General features: G+C 41.7%; 1 protein-coding gene across 4 annotated transcripts in view; it reads right to left on the reverse strand.

The window, feature by feature from the left end:
* The window catches only part of Ptprk (protein tyrosine phosphatase receptor type K), a 482919-nt gene extending 462158 nt beyond the window's left edge, over positions 1 to 20761 (reverse strand). For all 4 annotated transcript variants that reach the window (XM_019207690.1, XM_019207689.1, XM_019207688.1 and 1 more), the window contains exon 1: positions 20704 to 20761. In XM_019207690.1, the coding sequence (XP_019063235.1) occupies positions 20704 to 20758 (55 nt within the window). In that variant the 5' untranslated portion in view covers positions 20759 to 20761. The remainder of the gene's footprint in view (positions 1 to 20703) is intronic.
* Between the last annotated feature and the right edge of the window lie 241 nt (positions 20762 to 21002).

The following is a 21002-nucleotide window of genomic DNA, read 5'->3' on the forward strand; positions in this document are numbered from 1 at the left end:
AAAAAAAAAAAAAAAAAAAAAAAGGACATGATCTTTAGAAAGATAATTGCCATGACTTAGGATTCCTAGGTATTGATTATTTTTATGACTTATATAAGGATTTCATAGCACTGCAAATATAACCAGAACTACTCATGTATTATACTAAAAATTTGGGGAAACTTTTTTGTACCTTATTTTTAATATAATCAGTAAGTTGCAAATGTGAAATTTACATTATTTTGTTCTGGTTTGGCTTGGTGTTGGGTTTTGATACCAGATCTTGCTATGCAGTTCAGGCAGCCCTTGTACTCACTGTGCAGCCCTGGCTGGGCTGCAGCTTGAGGTGATCCTCCTGCCTCAGCCTCAGAGCCCTGAGATTAGAGGCCTGTGCCGCCATGCCCAGCTGTAATGTATGTTATGGTACTAGTGTACTAGTGACAACTTTTAAAGCCAACTGCATATTTTCCACATAGCTATGAAAGAAAATGGGGGTCTTTTTCAAAAAATCAAGAAAAAGAATACATTTTGCCTCTCCTGAGAGGGTTCCTCTCCAGCTGTTATGGGATTCTTGCTTGGATTTGAAAGTTGAGCTTTTCTGGGAGTGCAGTGCTCGAGGGCAATTCCAGGAGTCACTGGAGCCCTGGAGGCAGAGGAGCTGCAGCTGAGGGCTTTGCCTCCAGCCTTTGGTCACCTCCTACTTGGGCGCCAGGGACTGAGCTCAAACCAAAGATAAAACTGGGAGACTTTCAGAGCAGCAGCGATGAGACCCGAAACCCCAAGGAAGGCCCCCTTCTGAATATGGGGTCCTAAAGCACAGCACTGGCTGGCTGCCCGGGTTGCAAATCCTGATGATTCTCACACAGAAGGCACAGGAGGGCTTGCTTGGGCAACTAAGGCGGTTTACTTGGATGAATCCGGCGTCATAATAACCCACTGCCAAGAGTCTGTCGGTGCCATGTCACAAAGAGGAGAACTTCAACAAAGAGAAAAACACCCCGGTGTTTAACTCACCCATCAGACCACCCTACCAGGGGCTGCCCAGGTAGTCCTGAAACCCAGGAAGACCACAGCACGGACAAGAATGACAAGGACAAACACAGCAGAAAAGTAGTGGGGTTTTGTTTTGGTTTCTGTTTTAAACCAGAAAATAAACCAACCACTGCTGTAAAGTGGTTCTTATGTATCCAAAGGCCCCAGGGTAACAACTGTCAGTGGATGCTTTTCAGGCCTTTGAAATGTCACAGGGACCAGGAACACGGGACAATTACACTCCTACTAATTAGAGAGACAGATAGCAGGATGGTCAGATGGTTGGACATTTTAAAAATGTATCATTTGAAATTTAGGATGAAGAAAACTGATTTTTATGAACACACAGGAAAGTGACATGGCTCATTCTAAACATTACTTGAACATGCAATTTAAATGAACCAAGAGGAAAGGTACCATTTGCTTAAAAGCAATGAACACATTTTTTCCTTTGATCTGAAACATTTAATGTAAATAAGATTTAAGTAAAACTTAGAATAACACAATTTTAACGCACCTTTAAAGTACAGCGATACGACTAAAACTTAAGAATGGACTATAAATGAAAGTTACTAAAACAACTAAAGAAGCTTTCAATATTATAACTTGGGTAACAAAAATAAAGAGCCAGGTGTGGCGGCTCAGGCCTGTAAACCCAGCATGTGGGAGGCTGAGTCAGGAGGACTGCCATGAGTTTGGGGCCAACCTGAATTATTATGTGGTGTGTGGGGGAGTGGTTACCTTGTAACTTTCTCTACATCCAGCCCATTCGCTCCATGTTCTTAAACACTAACCAAGTTACTACCTTCTATCACAGGAATTATTGCACAAGTCTCACCTTGCCTTTCTGCGGATACTTTCGTCCGCTTCCTTTCAGTTTATAGTGCAACCAAAACTATCTAGTGAGACTGAAACTCACTTTTCTCACTACTAACCCTAGGTTACAATCCTTTAGTGACCATTATCTCTTCCTGACCGAGGCTTCACTTTCCTCTCCATCTTCTTTACCCCACTTATCTTTATGAACTTCTATTTGTTGTTGTGCTCACAAATCACTTTTTGGGGAATTTTTCCAGGTGCACACAGCACCACGTACCTGTCTTTCCTCGCACACACAGACCTTGCAGAGCGGAATTAACCAATTCATTTGCATCTTTCCCTTCCAACCACGAACTCCATGGGATCAGAGGTCAAATTCGTCTGTGCTGAAGTGTCTGTCTCCAGCATGTAGCACTGGGCCTGGTGATTAGGAGACATTTGAGTTTCTATCTAACTTTCAACATCGCGGATGGCAAGAGAGAAGATGCACATTTCAATGGACGATCCAGTCATTAGAACAAACCTATCTGAGAGCCACAATGTCTAGGAGGACTTACAGGCTGATATGTTCATATTTATATTATCATTCAGTTTGTTATCTCTGATTGAAGTTTCATGAGTAGAAAATTGTTCTGGACTAGGTTTATAGCAAAGGATTTGAAAACCAGACCACCAGCAAGTTTAGGACTTCTGTGCACAGCATCCCAAATTCCTCATGGGAGACTCATTTTCAGACATGTGCACAGTTTTCTATTACTCCTGGTTTTTTCTTAATGACTACTTACCTATCTAATATTTGACTCTTTACAAATCAGAGATTTCCCCAACCCTTTGAAAACTTCAACTTCTGCTATTTCTGTGAGCCATGATTTCCCAAAACTTTATACCAAACAAAAACACTCTTCAAGGGTGAAAAGACCAATGTATACTTTAAACACTTTCTCAAAAAGGGTAAAAAGTAAAAAGTTTCAGTGTATCTGATTTCACCAACACAGGATGTTTTTTTTTTTCCAATAAAGTTCCCTTTCATAAATAAAATTCACATCTTTGAAATGTGGTACTTGGTAAACAGCAGGGACAAATATACTTTTCCCATCTGTACAAAAATAAGATCAGCACATCTACAGCAAGATTTACAAACGAGGACCATATCTTACACTGGGAAAATAGAAATGTCCACTATAAACGAGTGTTTTCCTGCATCCACTGATTTTATCTCACTAAAAAGCGTGTATGATGCCTCCTATCAAGAAACAAAAGGTTATCTGCATCCTTAGCTTAGATGAATGCCAGGGCAAGCTGTGATTGCAAATTAATAAAGTAAGATCGTGCACAGCAAGAGCCTGCCTGATTCACTCAGCTTCCAATAATCTGCAGCTACCTCCGAAACAATTCATATTCTGGCCTGGAAACCACTTGAATCCAATGAAGCCAAAGCAGTCCATTCCTTACCTTACTGCTGTTTATGGACACCCCAGAGTAGCTCGAAGCAATGCCCTAACTCAAGGCCTGGGGACAGAAGATGAAACCTCTATCCAAAACCTCTATCTGTGCCCCCAAACAAATAAGCCTTTAGCTGTTTCTACTCCTGTGTTTTCACCCTGCGTGTTCGGATTGCCTGTAGCAGGCAGAAAAACCACCCCCAGAACCCCTGAAATCCACGCATATGTCGGCTACGTGACAGGGAAGCAACAAGGTGGCAGATGACATGAAGTGCTGATCAGCTAACATGGAGGCCAGGAGTTATCCTGATTGCCCGGGTAGAGCCAGTGTAAGCCTAAGTGTCCTCGGATTCGAAGAGGGAGGCAGGGTGGGTGAGCTGACCCTGTGCGCTCTAGAAACAAAAGGGCTGTGTGTCAGGAGCCTGGGGTCCTCTAGAAGCCCCAGAAGGGCCCAGCCCTGAAAACACCCCAAGGGCTCAGGAAACCCACCTGCATTCTACCCTCCAGAAACGGAGGTCACGCATGCGTGCTGCACTACGCACTCACTTTGTGGCACATTTCACAACTCTTTGTGTGTGTGTGTGTGTGTGTGTGTGCACGCGCGGTGCAGAGGTGAAGCGCAGGACCTTGTACTTCCTAGACAAGAGCCGTACCACTGGTGTCCATCATTAGCCCAAAACTTAATAATTAACAAGCAAAACTTCATACACCTTGTTACCCCCAGGCAGGATAATTAACCAACTTCTCTTACATAACTTGTAGGGGTTTTGCTTGTTCTTGATTTTCAGAGACAGGGTCTCACTATGTAGTTCAGAGTGGCCCTGAACTCACTACGTAGCCCAGGCTGGCTTTGCATTTGATGCAATCTTCCTGCCTCAGCCTCCTGCACAGCTGCTGTACAGATGTTCACCACTATGCCAGCTATAAATGGTAGCTTTATTTTTCTCCAATGCATAGTCAGCCTGAGACATAGCTAAAATCATTACATACTTCTCCTGGAGTCTCGGTTTTTTTGGGGGGATGTTCTAAGTTTCCTTCAAGCTCTGAAGCTCCTCAGGCTAAGCACTTGTGGCCTCTGAGCTCTGATTCCCTATGAGGTCATTTTGTTAACTTCTAATTAGGTTTTTTATTTTAACAAAGCAGTTATGTCAAAATAAATCTGATGGAAGTTCACAAAATTGTTCACAATAAGCTACTGGCTTTCAATTTAGTTCGAGCAGTTCCTCTGCTCTCCTATCCTCCCTCGTCTTTCCAAAAGACCAAGTTCAAGCAAGAAACTGCTTCAATTAGAAATATTTGGAGCAGCTTTTTTCCCTCTCAGAAGACAAGATGAAGCAAATCAATATTGTATAGAATTTCCTTTTGAATAATTCCGAACAAACAGATCTTTATTGGTTCCATAAGACATTATCTGGAGTAAAGAACAACACTCCTACAAACGGGCTAAAAAACGTCCCTGTAAACTATAACAAGTCTGGGCAACACTTCCTAAAACCTACAGTTAAAAAAAACAAAAACAAAGAACACCAAAAAAATCAAGTAATCATTTTCACTGATTTTAACCGTGCAGTGAATTGCTACCTCTTCAAAAACATGGGCCGGGGATCAGGCACACACCTGTAATCCCAGCACTCAGGAGGCTGAGGCAGAGAGATGGCCCTGAGTTCGTGGTCAGCCTGAAATACCTAGGAGACCCTGTCTCAAAATCTAAACAAACAAATGGAGAGGAGGGCTGTAAAGAAGCTAGAGGAGGAAAGTTAGATCCATATTCCCCTTAGGGCTAGACCGCCTGCTACATTCTGGAGAGTCAAATGCCCTCAGAATACACCATAATGCCTTCAATAAATATCACTGAAGGACATCGTTTAAAAGCAAATTTTATGCAACAATGTTCTCTTGGCTTTAAATGAATTTGGCATCCCCAGGAGTGACTCATGGTCAAGGTCAATTGTAGAAAACAGAGAATACATATTTGCAATGTGTCCCAACCATCATCCCAAACACACCCAACAATAAGGTCCTCTTGCCGGAAATGCAGGTTTCAGAGGAGAGCACACTGAGGTACTTTTTGTGCTTACAATTTTACTCAACAAAATAAGATGTTTGACTCTTTCTAGAAGATACCAACCGGGCCAGGAAATGAATATGAAAAAGGGAAAAGAATGGGGCAGAGGATTCTAGATATGACCCAAGTTACCCAAAACAGGCTGTAATAAGATTGCGACAAGATGACACAGAGTTCTCGGGAAGTGTGTGGGAAAAGTACCAAGTGGGCAGTAGAGCTAGATCGGAGCTATATTCTAGTAGAGAACAGACAGTTCTCAAGGGGAAGAAATTACAAACATAACTGCATTTCACAGATACAAAACAAACTTTTTGAAAAAAGACAAAAACAGGCCAACGAATAAGAAAGTGGTCTCGCTGTGAAACAACCCAGGCAAATGGACTCTGGGGTGAGTACAGCTCTTCCTATTTTAAACAACAAGCCAGAGTCCGGCAGGCCCAGTGAGTGTGTGTGAGGAAACACTGGGCATCTTCATGCTGAGTCTGACGCTGGGTTTTCAGTGATTTGAATATGCGGCTTCTGGCTTTTCTGCAATGATTGTTGTGGAGGTGACGTGAAGACTACACTAGAAGCGTGTGAGTCCATGTGTCAGATTATAAAAGGGAGATAAAAAGTAGAGGAAGAAAGCAGACTAGAAAAAGACAATCAGGAGTAGGAGAGAGACAGAGAGACAGAGAGAGGGAGGAATTTGGTGTTTCTGCTCAGACTTTGCTCCTATTTCTGTCCTCCGCCTCTCAGGTTCTGTCTGTCCCTCGTGAGTCCTGCCTTCTGTCCGAGCAGTCCTCCAAAGCCTGGCCATGTGTTTCGTTTATTCGCATGGTTGAGTGTGTCAGAGATGGGAGAGAGAGCTCTGGGCAGAGTGTGTGTGTGTGTGTGTGTGTGTGTGTGTGTGTGTGTGTGTGTGCGTGTGTGCGCGCGCGCACCCCTGAGGCTTGCTAGCTTCATGTCTTCTCCCCTCTCCCACTCAGTATGAGAACACTCTTAATCTGTCTTCTTCAAATAATTTCCAACAGGAAAGCTGCAAGATTAAGCTAAATAAATCCCTAAAGCCTTCCACCAAATTCACCAATTTTCAGCATCTAACCATATTTGTTTCCTCTCTTTATAGATGCTTAGCATTTATATTTTATAATCCTGCATAACTTATATCTGAAGACAATAAAATTTTCAACTGCATATAGTATGCTTTTTTATTAGTCCCTAATAATTCAATCATATATATTTCCTTGGAAACCACAGGCCAAATCTGGCATCCACCTGGTGTTGGAAATGAAACTTTGCTTGTGCAGTTACAGTTCTTTTCTGCACCACCCATGGCATGGATACAAAGACAGTAGAAGTGTGCTGTTGTCCCAAGGGATAAATTATGACTTCTTGACCCAAAAATACTATCTGGTCTTTTACAGAAAAAGCAAAATTGCTTATCCCTTATATAATTCCTAGTCCATATCCACATGTCAATTTTATCAATAATAAAAAATTTAACTACATATTTCTCAGTCTAAGACTGGCACCCAGTTCATGTTTTGCTATTAGATCCAACTCATACCTCCAAATCACCTTTACTCAGAGCAGTCACTTAAGTCTTTGTGTTCTTCAAGACTTTACTACCATTCTGAAGAACATAGGTCATATAACTCCGACACCATTCCTCTCTATCTGATGAGTCCTCCTGACAAGATGAGAGTACAACAAACCCAGGAAGTGAGGTGTAACCTTCCTATAGGACAAGATCTTTTCTGAAAGTCAGAAAAGCGGGTGGTTTTCTGTCCTATCATGGAAACAAGAACACTATAGCAATTCTTCATGGCCAAGTCTTAAACAAAAAGGAACTGAAAATCCAGAGCAGTATTTTTCAGTTTTATGTCTGGCACTAAGGAAAAAGAGTTTTGGTTTCTACAGCCCTTCTTAGGGAAGATGAATTCTAGTTTCTGTGGCTTCCCAGGGAGAGCCTGAGGGACGAGAGTCGAGGCCAGGAAGCCATTTCAGAGTCCTTAACTCTGAGGTACTATTTTCTGAACTTCAATAATCCCCAGATGGACTCCTGCCCCTCCTTGGTGATACTAAGTATGATGTTCACTTTCTCCACTGTTATCATTTTCCTGTGCTTCTAATTAATTAAAAATCTATAGAGAAATCTTTTAAGGCTGCACAATTATTCTGCTCCCTGTCAACTTTTTCCTGCCCCTAATTGAACATCCAAAGATGATTCTTTCTCAAATCAATCGCCAGTGTTATGAATGCTAAGTGGTAATTTCCCTAACTTCTAGTACCACATAGTCCAAGATGGTATCAATTTATGATCAAAAATCAGATGTTCAGAAATATTAAATAACTCATCTGTTGCTAGACATTACTCAAAATTCTTTAAAGTTCCTGAAGTTTTTCAGGTTACAGAACACCTGAGCAAACATTCCTAAGACGCCAATGACCAGAAGGTTACTTGTCAGCATATTAAACTTACTTTCGGAAATAAACATTGTGTTAAATTTATACTTAAACCTGCATTTCTTCACTCTGGAATGAGCATGCCTGTCTCTAAAACAAGATGTCCAAAAATGAAAGTATGCAAAAATAAAACCTAACACAGTTTGTACCCTCTGAATTTTGAGTTTTCCTATACCCACACACCATTCCTTTCCATCTAATCTTTCAGGTCCACAGATCATCATTCAATAAGCACTGCCTTGAGGTACAGACCATAAATAATGGATAAAATGTAATTGTGTGGAACACAACTGCCAGGTTTTTTTTCCTTGATAACACTGAAGCATATCTAATCATACACCTGAGTCTAGTTCAAAGTGAGAACAGGATGATTAGAAATACATGAACGCATGTGTATGTACATATATTGTATATATGTATGTGTACACACATGTATTACACACACATATATATACACTTATATATGTCATATTGTAGGAGGAACTTGAATGTTTATTCAAAGCAGAGATGCCACAGGAAGACCCAATTGCTGTCATCAAATAGGCAAAGCATTGTTACACAGAAGAATTCAAAATTAACTTGTATTAAGTCATTTATACAAGTTTTATATACCTCACCTGGAAGATACTGATACTTCAATGGAAAAAAATCTTTCTGACTCACTTGACCTAAGTAGGAATTCAATAACCTAAGAAACAGGATACATGCTTCCAGTAAGGTGTGAATTGAATGAAAAAATAAAATAAAGTTGGGAAAATGTGTCTGTATAATACATAGATTTCTTTTCCTCAAAATTTAATTTTAAGGCAAGGAAAAAAAAAACTTTCAATGTCTTTGAGGTAAGATCGAAGAAATACAAGCCAAAAGGAGACAAGGAAACATCACTAAAAATTTCTACGTTCAAGACTGCAACTTCCGGGGTCCAGTCAAATCCCCCACAGCGATCCATATTAGGCTCCTTTCCTTCCAGACCCATCACACCCAAAATTTCTCAGGAATGCTGATAGTCCATAGGCTGGCTTTGTTGAGAAAATAAAGAATAAGAACCTGATCCTAAAGTAAAGGAACAGGTTGAGAGAATCCAAAGAATTTTTTAATTGAGCTGGGCAGATTACACACACCTGCAGACCCAGCACTCTGGGAAGCTGAGACAGGAGTATCACAAGTCTGAGCTCAGCCAGGGCAACCTAGTAACTTGGTGAGAACCTGTGTCAAAATAACAAATAAAAAATATGGCTGAGGATGTAGCTCAGTGCTAAAGCCTCAGACTCAACCTCTAGTACCAAAACAACAACAACAAAAATTAAATTACTTATCTTAGAAAAAAATAATAAACTTGGCCCATACTTGTATAATGGGCCAATAAGGAAGCCACCTTTTCGAGGGGTTTCCATCTCATCAAGAGGAGCACAAATGTTCCTCTTCCAGGAAACACCCCCCCCCCGCCTCTTATTGCTGCTCCCTGGTCTCTAACTGAGGTGTCCTGAAAGCTCCTTTTCCCCAAGGGGCTCATCAAACCCACAAAACTACTCCATGGTAGGGTGGTTTAGGATTCTTCTCTCAGCTTCAGGAACATTCAAGGACCCTGGCCAATGACAGCTCTGCCCATCAAAATTTGAAAGTTTTTATTTTTTGAAGTTTTACAGCAACTGAAAACTCCCAACTGCCTCAGGCAAGAAGGGCCATAAATTCATTCCAAAGCTCAGAGTCACTGTAATTTTCCCTGCAGCAAAATCTATGACCCAGACTGTCAACAACACAAGGTTAGCAAAGACACCCCTGAAAGGAAAAGATCGTGTTTGAATGCTGCAGATGCATTAAAACATGTCTAATGTCTCCACTGAAGCTAAGCCACACAGTGGAAGAAACAGCCTAAGAACCATTAGTACTTACACAGGTCAACAACCAAAGTGTTTCAGCCTTAATGTTCTATAAAATTTGAAACAATCTCCTCTTCAGAAAGCAGTGATGGAGACACATAACAGCCACCCTCTCAATGTTGACCCTCCAGCTCTGCCCTTAAAGCTAAAAACACGGAAACATCACTGCTCACCCTCAAACAACAGAGCATCTAGCTTCAGGCTGGTCGGGCCAGCCACTCTTTCTTTTTTGCAAAATGAGATTATAAGGGCCAGTACTTCAGGTACCACAGTTGCAGCGGGGAAGACTTAAGATCGCATATTTGAAAAGCACTTGTACAGAGAAAATATTTAAGAGCTGAAGCTCTGTTCTTTTGGCAAAGAGGAGTCAGAGAACATTTCAGCCCGGAACCACATCCTCAGATTTTTGCTTCACAGATCACTCTGAGAGCAGAGGGAAGATGCCTCAGTAGGGGAGGCTGTTTGTGCAACCCAGGAAGAGGACAAGGGTCACGGAGTCCAGGGGTGACTTTCAAAGTCTTAGCAAGTGCAGGGTTGGAGCAGGCAGGGGGCAGAGGTGTGAGCGATTTTAGATACAGCGGGAGACTGGGGATAAGGAAGGTTAGAGGAAGAACCAGGTTTTTGCATTGGGGAACTTAACACATGCTCAAAAGCAGATAATACAGTTGCTGTTAAGCTGGCTCAAAGCAAGCAACCCTTGGGATCCACATGGGTTGAAATCTTAAATGGATCAGAAGCAGAGAGCTGAGCTGGGATTCCTAGGATACTCGTCATTTCACTGATGAAAATAATACTGTAACTTATTGAAGGGAAGGCATGGGCAGCATTTCCTAGGAGAAGAGTGGGTTTGCAGTCACGTGACATTGTAATACTCAGTACCGAGCGTTTGGATACAGTATTTAATGCTGATACTAAAAACTTCCCATCCACAGCCCACCATTTCTTCAAACTCAGCTCTTTCTTTGATGAACTAACTTTCCTTCAAAAAGTCACAAAGGAGGCAAGCTTAGTGTCCCATGATTATAAACACAGCTACACTGGGAGACTGAGGCAGGAGGATCCCAAGGTCAAGGCCATCCTGGCAACTTAGGGAAACGCTGTCTCAAAATAAAATTTAAAATAAAAGGACTGGGAATGTAGCTCAGTAGCAGAGTACTTGTCTAACATGGGTTTAATCCTCGGTACCCAAAAACTTTTTTTTTTTACATAGCATAATTTGCCAAAACACGTTTTCTGTGTTAGTCTAGACATTATTTCACTCATTCCTTAAAGAGGACACAGGTAGTGCAGTTCTAATTCTGCTACTGAGGCCCCCACCCTGCTCTCTGCCTCCTTGCGGTGACATTCTCAGCATCTTTTCTCCCATTTGAGAGCCCACCCAGTTTACATGGAGAGCATGTAATCAGATCTTCAAAAGTACTTTGGAAAACATACATACACAATAATTATGACAGTAATTGATTTTTAATTAATTTTAGTGTGGTAAACATCACACTGCACACTCAATATATAGGCATATTCATTTTTTATTTGTCAATTAATACAGTAAAGAAAACACATCACCTTAGTTGACATCATGGTCAGAAATACGCTCCCAATGCTCTGTGCACTGGAAATCATACTTCCTGGGGTTCATGAATCCACAAATAAGCAGTCTTTAACCGTCAGCAAGGCATGAACATTTGGATTAAACATGCATAAATAATGCAGCGGAGAGTCATAAAAATCATTTTAATGAAGTAGGCTCCGTGCAGTAAGTATATAAATATGTAGATTTCATTTTACTTCAAACTTTTTACTATGGCATGGTAGTCTATTTACCACAATTTATTTTCGTTTATGATTAAGAAAATATAATTTTATTTTGGTTTGACTCAGCAAAGGTGTCCCTATTTCTTAGGTTTAGCACTTTGTAAGCCTGAAAGTCTGTGATTAATTCCTACAGAACTCCAGGCCTGTGATATTAAGATCTAGACGATGGTAAATTTCAACAAGTTTGATTCGTTCTGAACTGATTTTTATAACCAATCTTGAGATTGAAAAAATAAAATATTGCTACGTTGTTACACCACCAACATGTAAAATACGGATTTTTTTTCATTGTTTAGTTTCCCAAGAATTTTTTTTGAAAGAGGCGATAAAATGTTAAAATGTCATTTTCAAATTTTATGAAGTCAAAGTAATCAAAAAGTCAAGCAGAATAAAACCACTTACCCATTTTGATGTGATGCTGACCTGAGTGAAATTTCAGAAAAAGTAACAAGCTTTGGGCAAATAAATCAAGACAATTTATTTCAGGAAGCTACCAAATTCTATTAAAGAAAGGATACACGCTTGCCCTTAAGAAGCAGCAGATGTATTACAGCTCAGAGAAAAAAAAACTAACATTATTTTCCTGGTTACACTCACCATTCACCACAAAGTAGCAATCTCTTTCCATAATCTACACTACTGTCTTAAAGCTAAACTTCAACCAGAGTGAAGGCCAGGCATTACTGAACTAGCTTGTAACCCTCCACTATGGGAGGCTGAGGCAGGAGGATCACAAGTTTGAGTCCAGCTTTGAGCAATTTAGCAACTCAGTGAGACTCTATATCAATTTTTTTTTTAAAAAAAAAGGTGGTAGGAAGGCAAAATGAATAAACTTGAACAAATAGCAACTAATATTACTTAAAGCAATCAATAAAGGGTTACATATACCTATTTCATTCAAAAAGATTAAGAAAGTAAAAAAATATGTAGCAAGCCACTGATGTTTGTAAAATCTGACACAAAATACTGAGATATACAATGTAGACACGCAAAATTTAAAAAATTTCCCAGTAAGAATAAGACAATCCTCAGAAAAGTAAAAGCTGAAATTCTACTGGATTCGGCTACCTCCATTCTAGGTGTCTCTCTAAATTCAAGACATCATAGTACAGTGATGTGTGCATACCCACGTTTATAACGGCAAAGCTCATAATAGCTAAATCTCAGAAGGGGCCGATGTGTCCACAAACAGGGGAATGGATAAAGAAAAGGCGCTAAGTACACACAGTGGAGTACTGGTCTGGAAGGCAACTGGGTAAACTTAAATCGGGCCAGGGATTTGGCTCAGTGGTTCTGCTTCATGGACAAACTGACGTCATTTGTAGGAAAATGGATGCACCTTGAAATAATGTTACGTGAAAGAAATCAGAAACATGAGCTTCGGCGTATAACATGGCTCCGCTTCCAAGAGAAACCCAACATCTAAATAATCTGAAGAGCAAACTAAAAACGAGATAACAGGAAACCGGGAGAGAAATCTTTCGCAAATGGCAAGGGGCCCGAGAGATGGGGAGAGTGGGCGGAAGTAGATAACAGGAAACCGGGAGAGAAATCTTTCGCAAATGGCAAGGGGCCCGAGAGATGGGGAGAGCGGAAAGGAAAGGAGATGTGGTGTCCGATTCCCCAGAAGGAAAGAGTCGCCGTGCACTGCAGACGTGCACTAACAGAAACAAAAGAAGACGTTTTGTAAAGGAACAGCAAGGCTGGTGAAAATAACGGGCATATTTATTTAAATATATTTAAATAAAAGGCATTTTCACAGGAATCTATTTCAGGACAGGAAGGAGATGGGGGATAGGAGGGAAGGGAATGTGGGCTCCGAGGGGTGCACAGGATGAGAGGGTGTCGTCTGCGCGGATGGAATTCTGCATAACTGACACGCACCAATAAAAATACACATTGAGGGCCGGGGATCTAGCTCAGCGGTTCGGTGGCCTGCCTCGCAAGCGCAAGGACCTGAGTTCGATCCCCGGTACCAAAAAAATAAAAAATACACTTTGAAAAAAGAAAAACCACTCTCTTTTCCTAAATCTGAAAGAAGACACACTATACCACGCTGAAGCATTCGGGGAGAAAACAGAGCGTTTCTGTCATTCTCCAAATACTATTGCCACGGCCACCAGAGCGAAGGAACCTGGGAAGGAGCTCTGTACACGCTGCCTTCGTAAAAACAGTGCGTAGGGTGTGGCATTCCGACCTACTCCGAACCTAGGAAATCCAACCATCCAGGGAAACACTGTTTCACTATTAATACTGAGCAGGGGAAAAGTATAGGGCACAAATGAAAGAGCGGCAGAGCTCACACTTTCGCTAGTGGTTGGAGAACGCCTTCCGCCTTACCCACACCTCTCTTCCCAGAGCTGCTACTTTCAGAATGACCTGCAGTACTCAGGCCCCGCCTGTCTGCCCCCTCCCTGGGTTGGCCTACAGCTGGCCCTATGCCTGAGAGCCCTGTCCCAGGTGAAGTGCTGCCTGTTCTGCTATTTAATACACCTGTGCTGGGAGTGGTGACACCTGCTTACTGTTCCTCTCTCAACTCTGCATGGCATCTTAGACACTTTCCTCATAGTTGGGACAAAACACCTGAAACCCACAATTTAAAGAAAGAGAGGTCTACTTGGGGTCACACTTCCCGAGTTTCAGTCTTTGCATGGTTCCACATGCTAGAAGGGCCTGGGCAGAGGACAGCTGCTCCCATCAGGGTGGCCAGAAAGCACGGCAAGCAAGGAGGAACAGGAAAACAGATATACTTCCACGTCACGTCCCCCATGACCTGCCTCTTCCCACCAGATGCCATAATCCAAACACAAGAGGCTCTGGGGCCCATTTTGGATCAAAACTGTAAAACATGTGTTCATGGAGCCCTAACATGCCCTTACCCTGACAATTGCAAACAATATAATACTGCAAAACAAAGAGAATGGATACAGGCCACTCTTTTCCTTTTTTATTTACTTTTGATGTGGTAGGAATGAGAGGATTTTAAATACATATGGGTTTGTTTGTTAGTGAAAGACGATGATTGTGTCTTGTCTGCTATTTAATAGAAGATTTTCACAGCACTTTTCTTTTTCACTTTCCCACACAAGTAGAATCATAGCTAGAAAAAAAACCAGTAAAGCAATTTTAAAGGCAGGCTAATTTGCAAGCAAATTAAGAAGTACCCACAGTCATAGGTCAAGCCATACTACTAGGAAATACAACCCTGACATACAAAATTTGCCCGTCCTTTCTTACAGCTCTTTCTCTTCTAGACTAACAGGTGAGTTGCACGTTCACCTCTATGGGAACCTCCCCTTAGCCACCCGGCAGCACCCCATGCGTCCTCAAATGCACCCAGGCCCCAGTCCTGCCCAGAGAGCCACACACAGAGCCAGAGATAAACTAACCCCGTGAATCCCCTATGGTCTGGGGCCCAGAAGACTTCCGGTCTTGCGGCGGTATTCACCTGTGCCCCACAGTCCAGGTACGCTAGGGCACTTTCCTCAGTGTCTTTATAGCATTATGATTCTCATGGCAACGTATCACAACTAATGGATGTCTCAGATTTTTCAAACTCTTGCTTTATTTCTGAAATGGTTCCAACACTGAGACTTAGGGAGTGAAAACTTAGGAGACTTAAGTAATCTTAGCTATCACTAGGAATCATGCTTGAAGCTCTTCTTTCTGAAGCAATCACAGTCATAAATTTTTATATTTTCTCAATCCCGCTCCAGCTCCAAATCTCACTCTGATGGAATCTGTTTTAATCCAGGCAGCAAATTAGGGGGTCGGTATGGAAACCAAGCAGGCCGGGGCTCCCTGCAGCCATAGCCTGAGAGGCTGTGGTTTTATCGTCAGTGTGGGAGAAAGGAAGGCTTCCCATGTGGGTTTTCTCTCTCTGCCTCCCAGGAGAGAGATTTGCTTCATTTGAGTAGAAAGCAGAGTACAGGGCAGATAGCATTTGAAAGAAGAATGACTAACAGGATTATTAATTATTCACAGAAGGGCAAATTAAAAGGAAAAAAAGAGCCCCTCATTTTTTCTTAGCACATAATTGAAGTGTCTCGAATTTTACTTAACACTATGATCCTACTTACAAGAACTTTTGTATTCTGTCTTTTGAGAAAAATAAGGACTCTATTCTTATAAACTCCATCCCTCCCAAATCCTTCCACTTCAATAATAATAATTAATAATAATAATAATAATAATAATAATAATAATAATAATAAAATTCCTATTAAGTACCCAGAGTCCAGCCACAATCCCATAACCAAACTGAGTGGTTTTCTCTCACTCTTGGGTACTGTCAACCTTCTCCCATTTACCATATTTTGCTTCTTAAAAAAGGCAAGGTGGCCCGGCTCCTGCTCCAGTCCAGAGCCTCAAGCCAGAGAGCCTCCTTCCCCTCCTCCCGCAGCAGCTCCGCTGAGAGCCCTGTGGCCCTCATAGTTCCGGTTCCCTTTCCCCTTTCAAGCCTGTTCTTCCAGATGCCTGCAGGACACCTAGCTTGCTGGGCTGACAGCTAAAACTGAGCCCGTCCTCGCCCCACAACAGGCCAACGTGAGCACACTCCCTGAAACTGTCCATGTTTCTTGTGCTTTTCCAGTCCCCGGCCTCATACATTGAGTTATTTTCAACTCTCTTCTCCACCCTCAACACTCTCCAAACTGCCACTTCTGTCTCTGATCTATCTTTTCCTCTTCGATTTTAAATGTCATTTCAGACCAAAGCCTTATTCTTCACACATAAATTTAAATAAATCCCTAGCTCCAAAGCACACCTTAGGTTTATCTTACGAGATAGATAAAGGCACCTTGTAATCAGTTTAACACCTCATTAACCTGAAGAAAACTAAGTGTCAAAGAGGTAAAGTGACGGACTCTGGTTTCCACACAGGGTTGAAGGCAGAGGCCAGGATAACACCCAAGGGAACTTTTGCCCCACCTCGGACCTGGGGGTCAGCGATGCCCACACTCTGAACACAGAGTCCTGCCCTGTGTAGCCTGAGAAGGAGGAAGTCGATTCCAAGGCAAACAGGCTCGCCTTTCGGCCCCAACTGCAGACAGAAAAACTATCTGAAAGTCCAAATGACGCCGTGTGTTCTGAAGTCCTTTTAAAAAAATGCATTCTTCTGGTTTCATATGTATTCTTAAATTGTGTCCTGCCGTTAAAACCGAATGAACGGGTAAGAATGAAGGCACGAACTGTGCCTGTGAGCATCTCAGGTGCTCACGCAAATTAGCAACTTACATGGGTTGTGTGGATGTTATTTGTTTTTCACATTTGCCCCAAACAATTTAAACAAGCAAACGGACTCCGGGGCCCGATTATGACCTTCGTGTACACCGAACAGCGAGGAAAACATTCCCCAGCTCTTGAAGAGGTGAAGGAAAGAGTGACTCAGCCGGGCTGGAACGGCCACCCCCGTGGAAGCGAACACACGCCCAGGGTTTCGGCTCTGTCCACCTCTTCCCGAACTTCCTTCTGCGTGGAATGCATCCGGTTTTAGCCCCAGTGTACCACTCACACGACTGAAACAGTAACAAAGTCCTTCCTGTGTGGTCACGGATACCAAACATGTGGTGGGGGACATTGAGGCGTAGAAACAGAGCTTTCATTTCAAGAATGTGTGTGTCGGCTCAGAAGAGACAAAGGGAAACACGCTTCAGGAGACGAGTTCGGCACAGAGGCAATGAGCAAACCTGCAGTCTGGATATTTCCAGATGCTGAGAAGCACTTCCGTCGGGGGACTAAACAACCAAACCTTAGACAGCGAGGATCTCTTCAAAAGCCACCCTGTGGCCTTCGGCTGTCAGCCAGGGGACAGAAAAGACAAGGTGTGAGAATACAGAAAATTCCCTCTTGGACTTGACACCAACACGCATTGTTCTAGGCTGAATGCTCCCTTCTGGGAATTCTCCTGACAGGAGACAGCATTGTCTTCTGCAAATGCAGGCTGGGAGCCAATGAGCAGTGCTCACCGCCGCAGACAGCAACAGGGGGAGTCAGAGCACGGACGGACCAGGCACCCAGCTCGGCTGGGAACCCTCGCCTGGATCCTGCCGAGCGCCAGCGAAGGAAGGGCCGGACCCGGATTCTCTCCAGCTTTGCTAAGGTGTCTGTCAGTGTTTGGTCTTTTCACTGCGCAGTACTGTTGTCAGTGCTGAGACCAGTAACTTCTCCATTTACTATTCATTTTTTAAATTCTGAGCAGAGCCTTCCATTACTACACTGTAAAGGCTCCAAGTGATATTTTCTCTGCCAATTTATTTTTTATCCTACTGACTCACTTTCGTATCACTTCTACCCCTCTCAGTGATTAAAAGCAAAAAAAAAAAAAAAATTTAAAGCCACATGGCTTTCATAAAAATAATTCCAAAACAATGTAATTTCCTACACAAGAGTAGTTTTTTCTACCTTGTTTTATTCTTCTAACTCATCATTCACGTCTGCCACTGTGTTCAAAACACAGCATGCTTCTAATAAAAATTTGAAAAATAATATAATTTGATTGTTTTCTTACTTTCTTTCCTTAAAATGATCTTTCCCCTCTAGGATTATAAATTCATAGTTTCAGCATGGAGATACTGAGGATAAGTCTCTTTCAAAATTAAAAGTAACAGGGTCAGGGATTTGGCTCTGTGGTTCCGCTGCCTGCCTTGCAAGTTCAAGGGCCCGAGTTCGATTCCTGGTACCAAATACAAAACAAAACATGGAGACAAAGTAAAAGTAACTGTTTACTCATAAAGGTAAACAAGGGAACAGAAAAGAAAACAGAGTCGTGCGTGTCTAACCTTCTAAAGGCACTCGAATGTTTCTCCAGTGTCTGGGGGGAGATGGGGGGTCACCGTGCACACAGCTTGACTCACTCTCTGCCCTGTCGCCAGAGTCACTGCCTGGGCACTTCAGAATACCCTTGAACTATTATGCTGAAATTTCACATGAAAAGCTCAAGGCTAATGTGGATACGCGAAGCCCACCAGTCCATTACGTCTGTTTCCATTGTTCGCTGGTGTGCATAGATTTTATCTTTTCTCTAAAAATAATGGAGCCGAGATTTGGTAATGACATCCTGGGAAGGATGTTTTAATAATTTCCAGGGTCAGTCACTTCCTTTTCAGCTCATTTTCCCCTCGTCATGGCTCTATTACACACCCCCAGTTTCCCCCCAGAATCTGAGCATCCTATTTACTGCCCATGGTGCCCCTCAAACACACGTACTGAGAAAATGGAGATGTACACGCCACAGTCACCATGTTTATGGAGTAAAACAAAGTGGGGGAAAACACTGCTCATACATCACCCTCAGTCCGAAATTATGGCCATAAATTAGTTTTAATAGGAGTAATTTTTAAGGAACTCTCTATTTTCCCAACAATGGAGTTTTGGTTCCACTAATCCTTCCTTCTACCTCCTTCTCTAGAAACCTTTAACTAGAGATGGAATAAATAAATTCCTTAAGGAAGCCTCAAATAAATTCTTAACTTCATTTTAACTTCTAACGGTAAAATTACAGTCTGATTATTTTAGGAAGTAATATTTTCTACAGATTATTTCAAAACCTGTTTGCAACCTTAGTTAAATCTTCAAGTGAATTAAGCTTCATTGAACTTTGACCTATTAGTTTAATGCATTAAATAAATTAATACTAGCTTCAGCAAATTTGAAAAAGACTAATGCTAGTAAAGTGTCTAATGCTAATTTCACCCTTTTTGGGCCAGCTACCAAGTGGTAATACAAACATATATCTGTTGCCATGGTCAGAAGTAAACTAGGGGAAGAAACTATTTCCTGACTTATCTCATAAAGTAAACTGTAAAAGCAAATCTGAGTCCCGTGTAAATTTCGTTAATGCTCTGTTTTAAAAACAAAAGTGTTGGCCAGCCTTGGTGGTTAACGCCTGTAATTCCAGCTACTCTGGAGGCTGAGTCAGAAAGATTGTAAATTGGAGGCCAGGCTGAGCAACCTAACAAGATTCTTTCTTGAAAAATAAGAAGGGTTAGAGATATGCCTCAGGGGTACAGTTCCTTTGGGTTTCACCTTTAGAACAAAAAAAAGTTAAGAAAATACTGAGTTATACTTCTGAGATGCAATAAAAAGCAACAGAAATTGTTCCCCTTTATATTTTTTCAAATAGTGGCCTCAGAAATAAATTGTAATTATCATGGTTTGTTCAAATTGAAGCACATTTTAAAACTTATTTCCTTCTTTTCAGAAAGTACAAATCAAATCTATAACCCTAAGTAACTCCTGTAATTTTAATTTGCTTCAGAAAAAACGCAAGTATCCTTAAAACTAGAGTACCATTTTGACCAGCAAACGATCCTAACAGGATGGGCACAGGGTCAAAAGCATTAAAGAGGGGTCTCTGAACCTACAGTAAAATGAGAAATGATCCAGGTAGAACAAATATAGATTATATGAAATGTTAACACTCCCCACAAATCAATATGAGCTATGTAATTATACTTCACCTATACCATAGCTATGGTTATGAAAATTATCAGAGGTACCCAGTAGTCTATAAAATACCTTAACCCATGGCTTTGTTGTGATCAACACATAATCACGTTTTTAAAATAATTTATGCACTGATGTTTCAAATTTAGACCAGTTGCATGTAACAGCACATGGAAACACTGTTTATCATCAAGTCTTGAGCTATGGTGCTATTTACTCTTCTGCTGGTATCAGATCGCCAACAGTTGGCTTGGGAGTGCGGGGAATAGAGTGGAAAGGAGACAACATTTTGGCAAGGTATAAACATTCATACTGTTTTGTAGTAAGTCACCCAGTGAGCAGGCAGGGCACTCACGCAGAAGATGCCTACTTCACAGCAATCCAGATTATTCCAAAGGCCAGGTTCCAGTCATGCAGAAGAGACACAGACAGGGCACATGTGTGGCTATGTTACATAAAGGAACAGAAAAGAAAAGAGATGATCAAAGTAAGCAAAAGAACTCTCTGTGCAACAGTGGCTACCCAGTGAGGAACAAAAGGGCAGATTCCAGGTGAGGTAGTGGAGTGCCTCCTCAAAGGAAATCTCCACACAGGAAGGACACAGAAACAGAAGAGCAAGGTTGGCAGCGTCCAAAGAGAACAGAACTGAGTTCCTGCTGGCAACGTTACTAACGAATAAATGAACAAAATCAGACAAGTAATGATGGAAACTACCTTCTCGAGTGAGGAATGGTCAGCTATTTTCCTCGGGTGCTGAACACACATTTGAAAATCTACATACCGTTTTTCAGGTCACCTTTATAACAAGGACAGAAGATAGACATCATTAGCCTCATTTTAACTAAGAAGTCAAACAATTATTTAACCAATACCACTTTGACGGTCACTGGCAGAGTTTGGATTTGTGCTGGGTTTTATTGGGGGTCCAAAATCCATGTTTGTTCATTAAATAGTAGCATCTTTCCACAGTAATCCATTTCGTAGAAAATGACCCAGGGGATACTACGAAAAGAGCAGAACATTTCGTACTATTTTAATATATCTTAAATGATGAAAATGGCCCAAAAGAAAATTTTGATT

The sequence above is a fragment of the Fukomys damarensis genome, unplaced genomic scaffold (genome assembly GCF_012274545.1).
Source record: "Fukomys damarensis isolate Sample0158 unplaced genomic scaffold, DMR_v1.0_HiC HiC_scaffold_14, whole genome shotgun sequence".
NCBI lineage: Eukaryota > Metazoa > Chordata > Mammalia > Rodentia > Bathyergidae > Fukomys > Fukomys damarensis.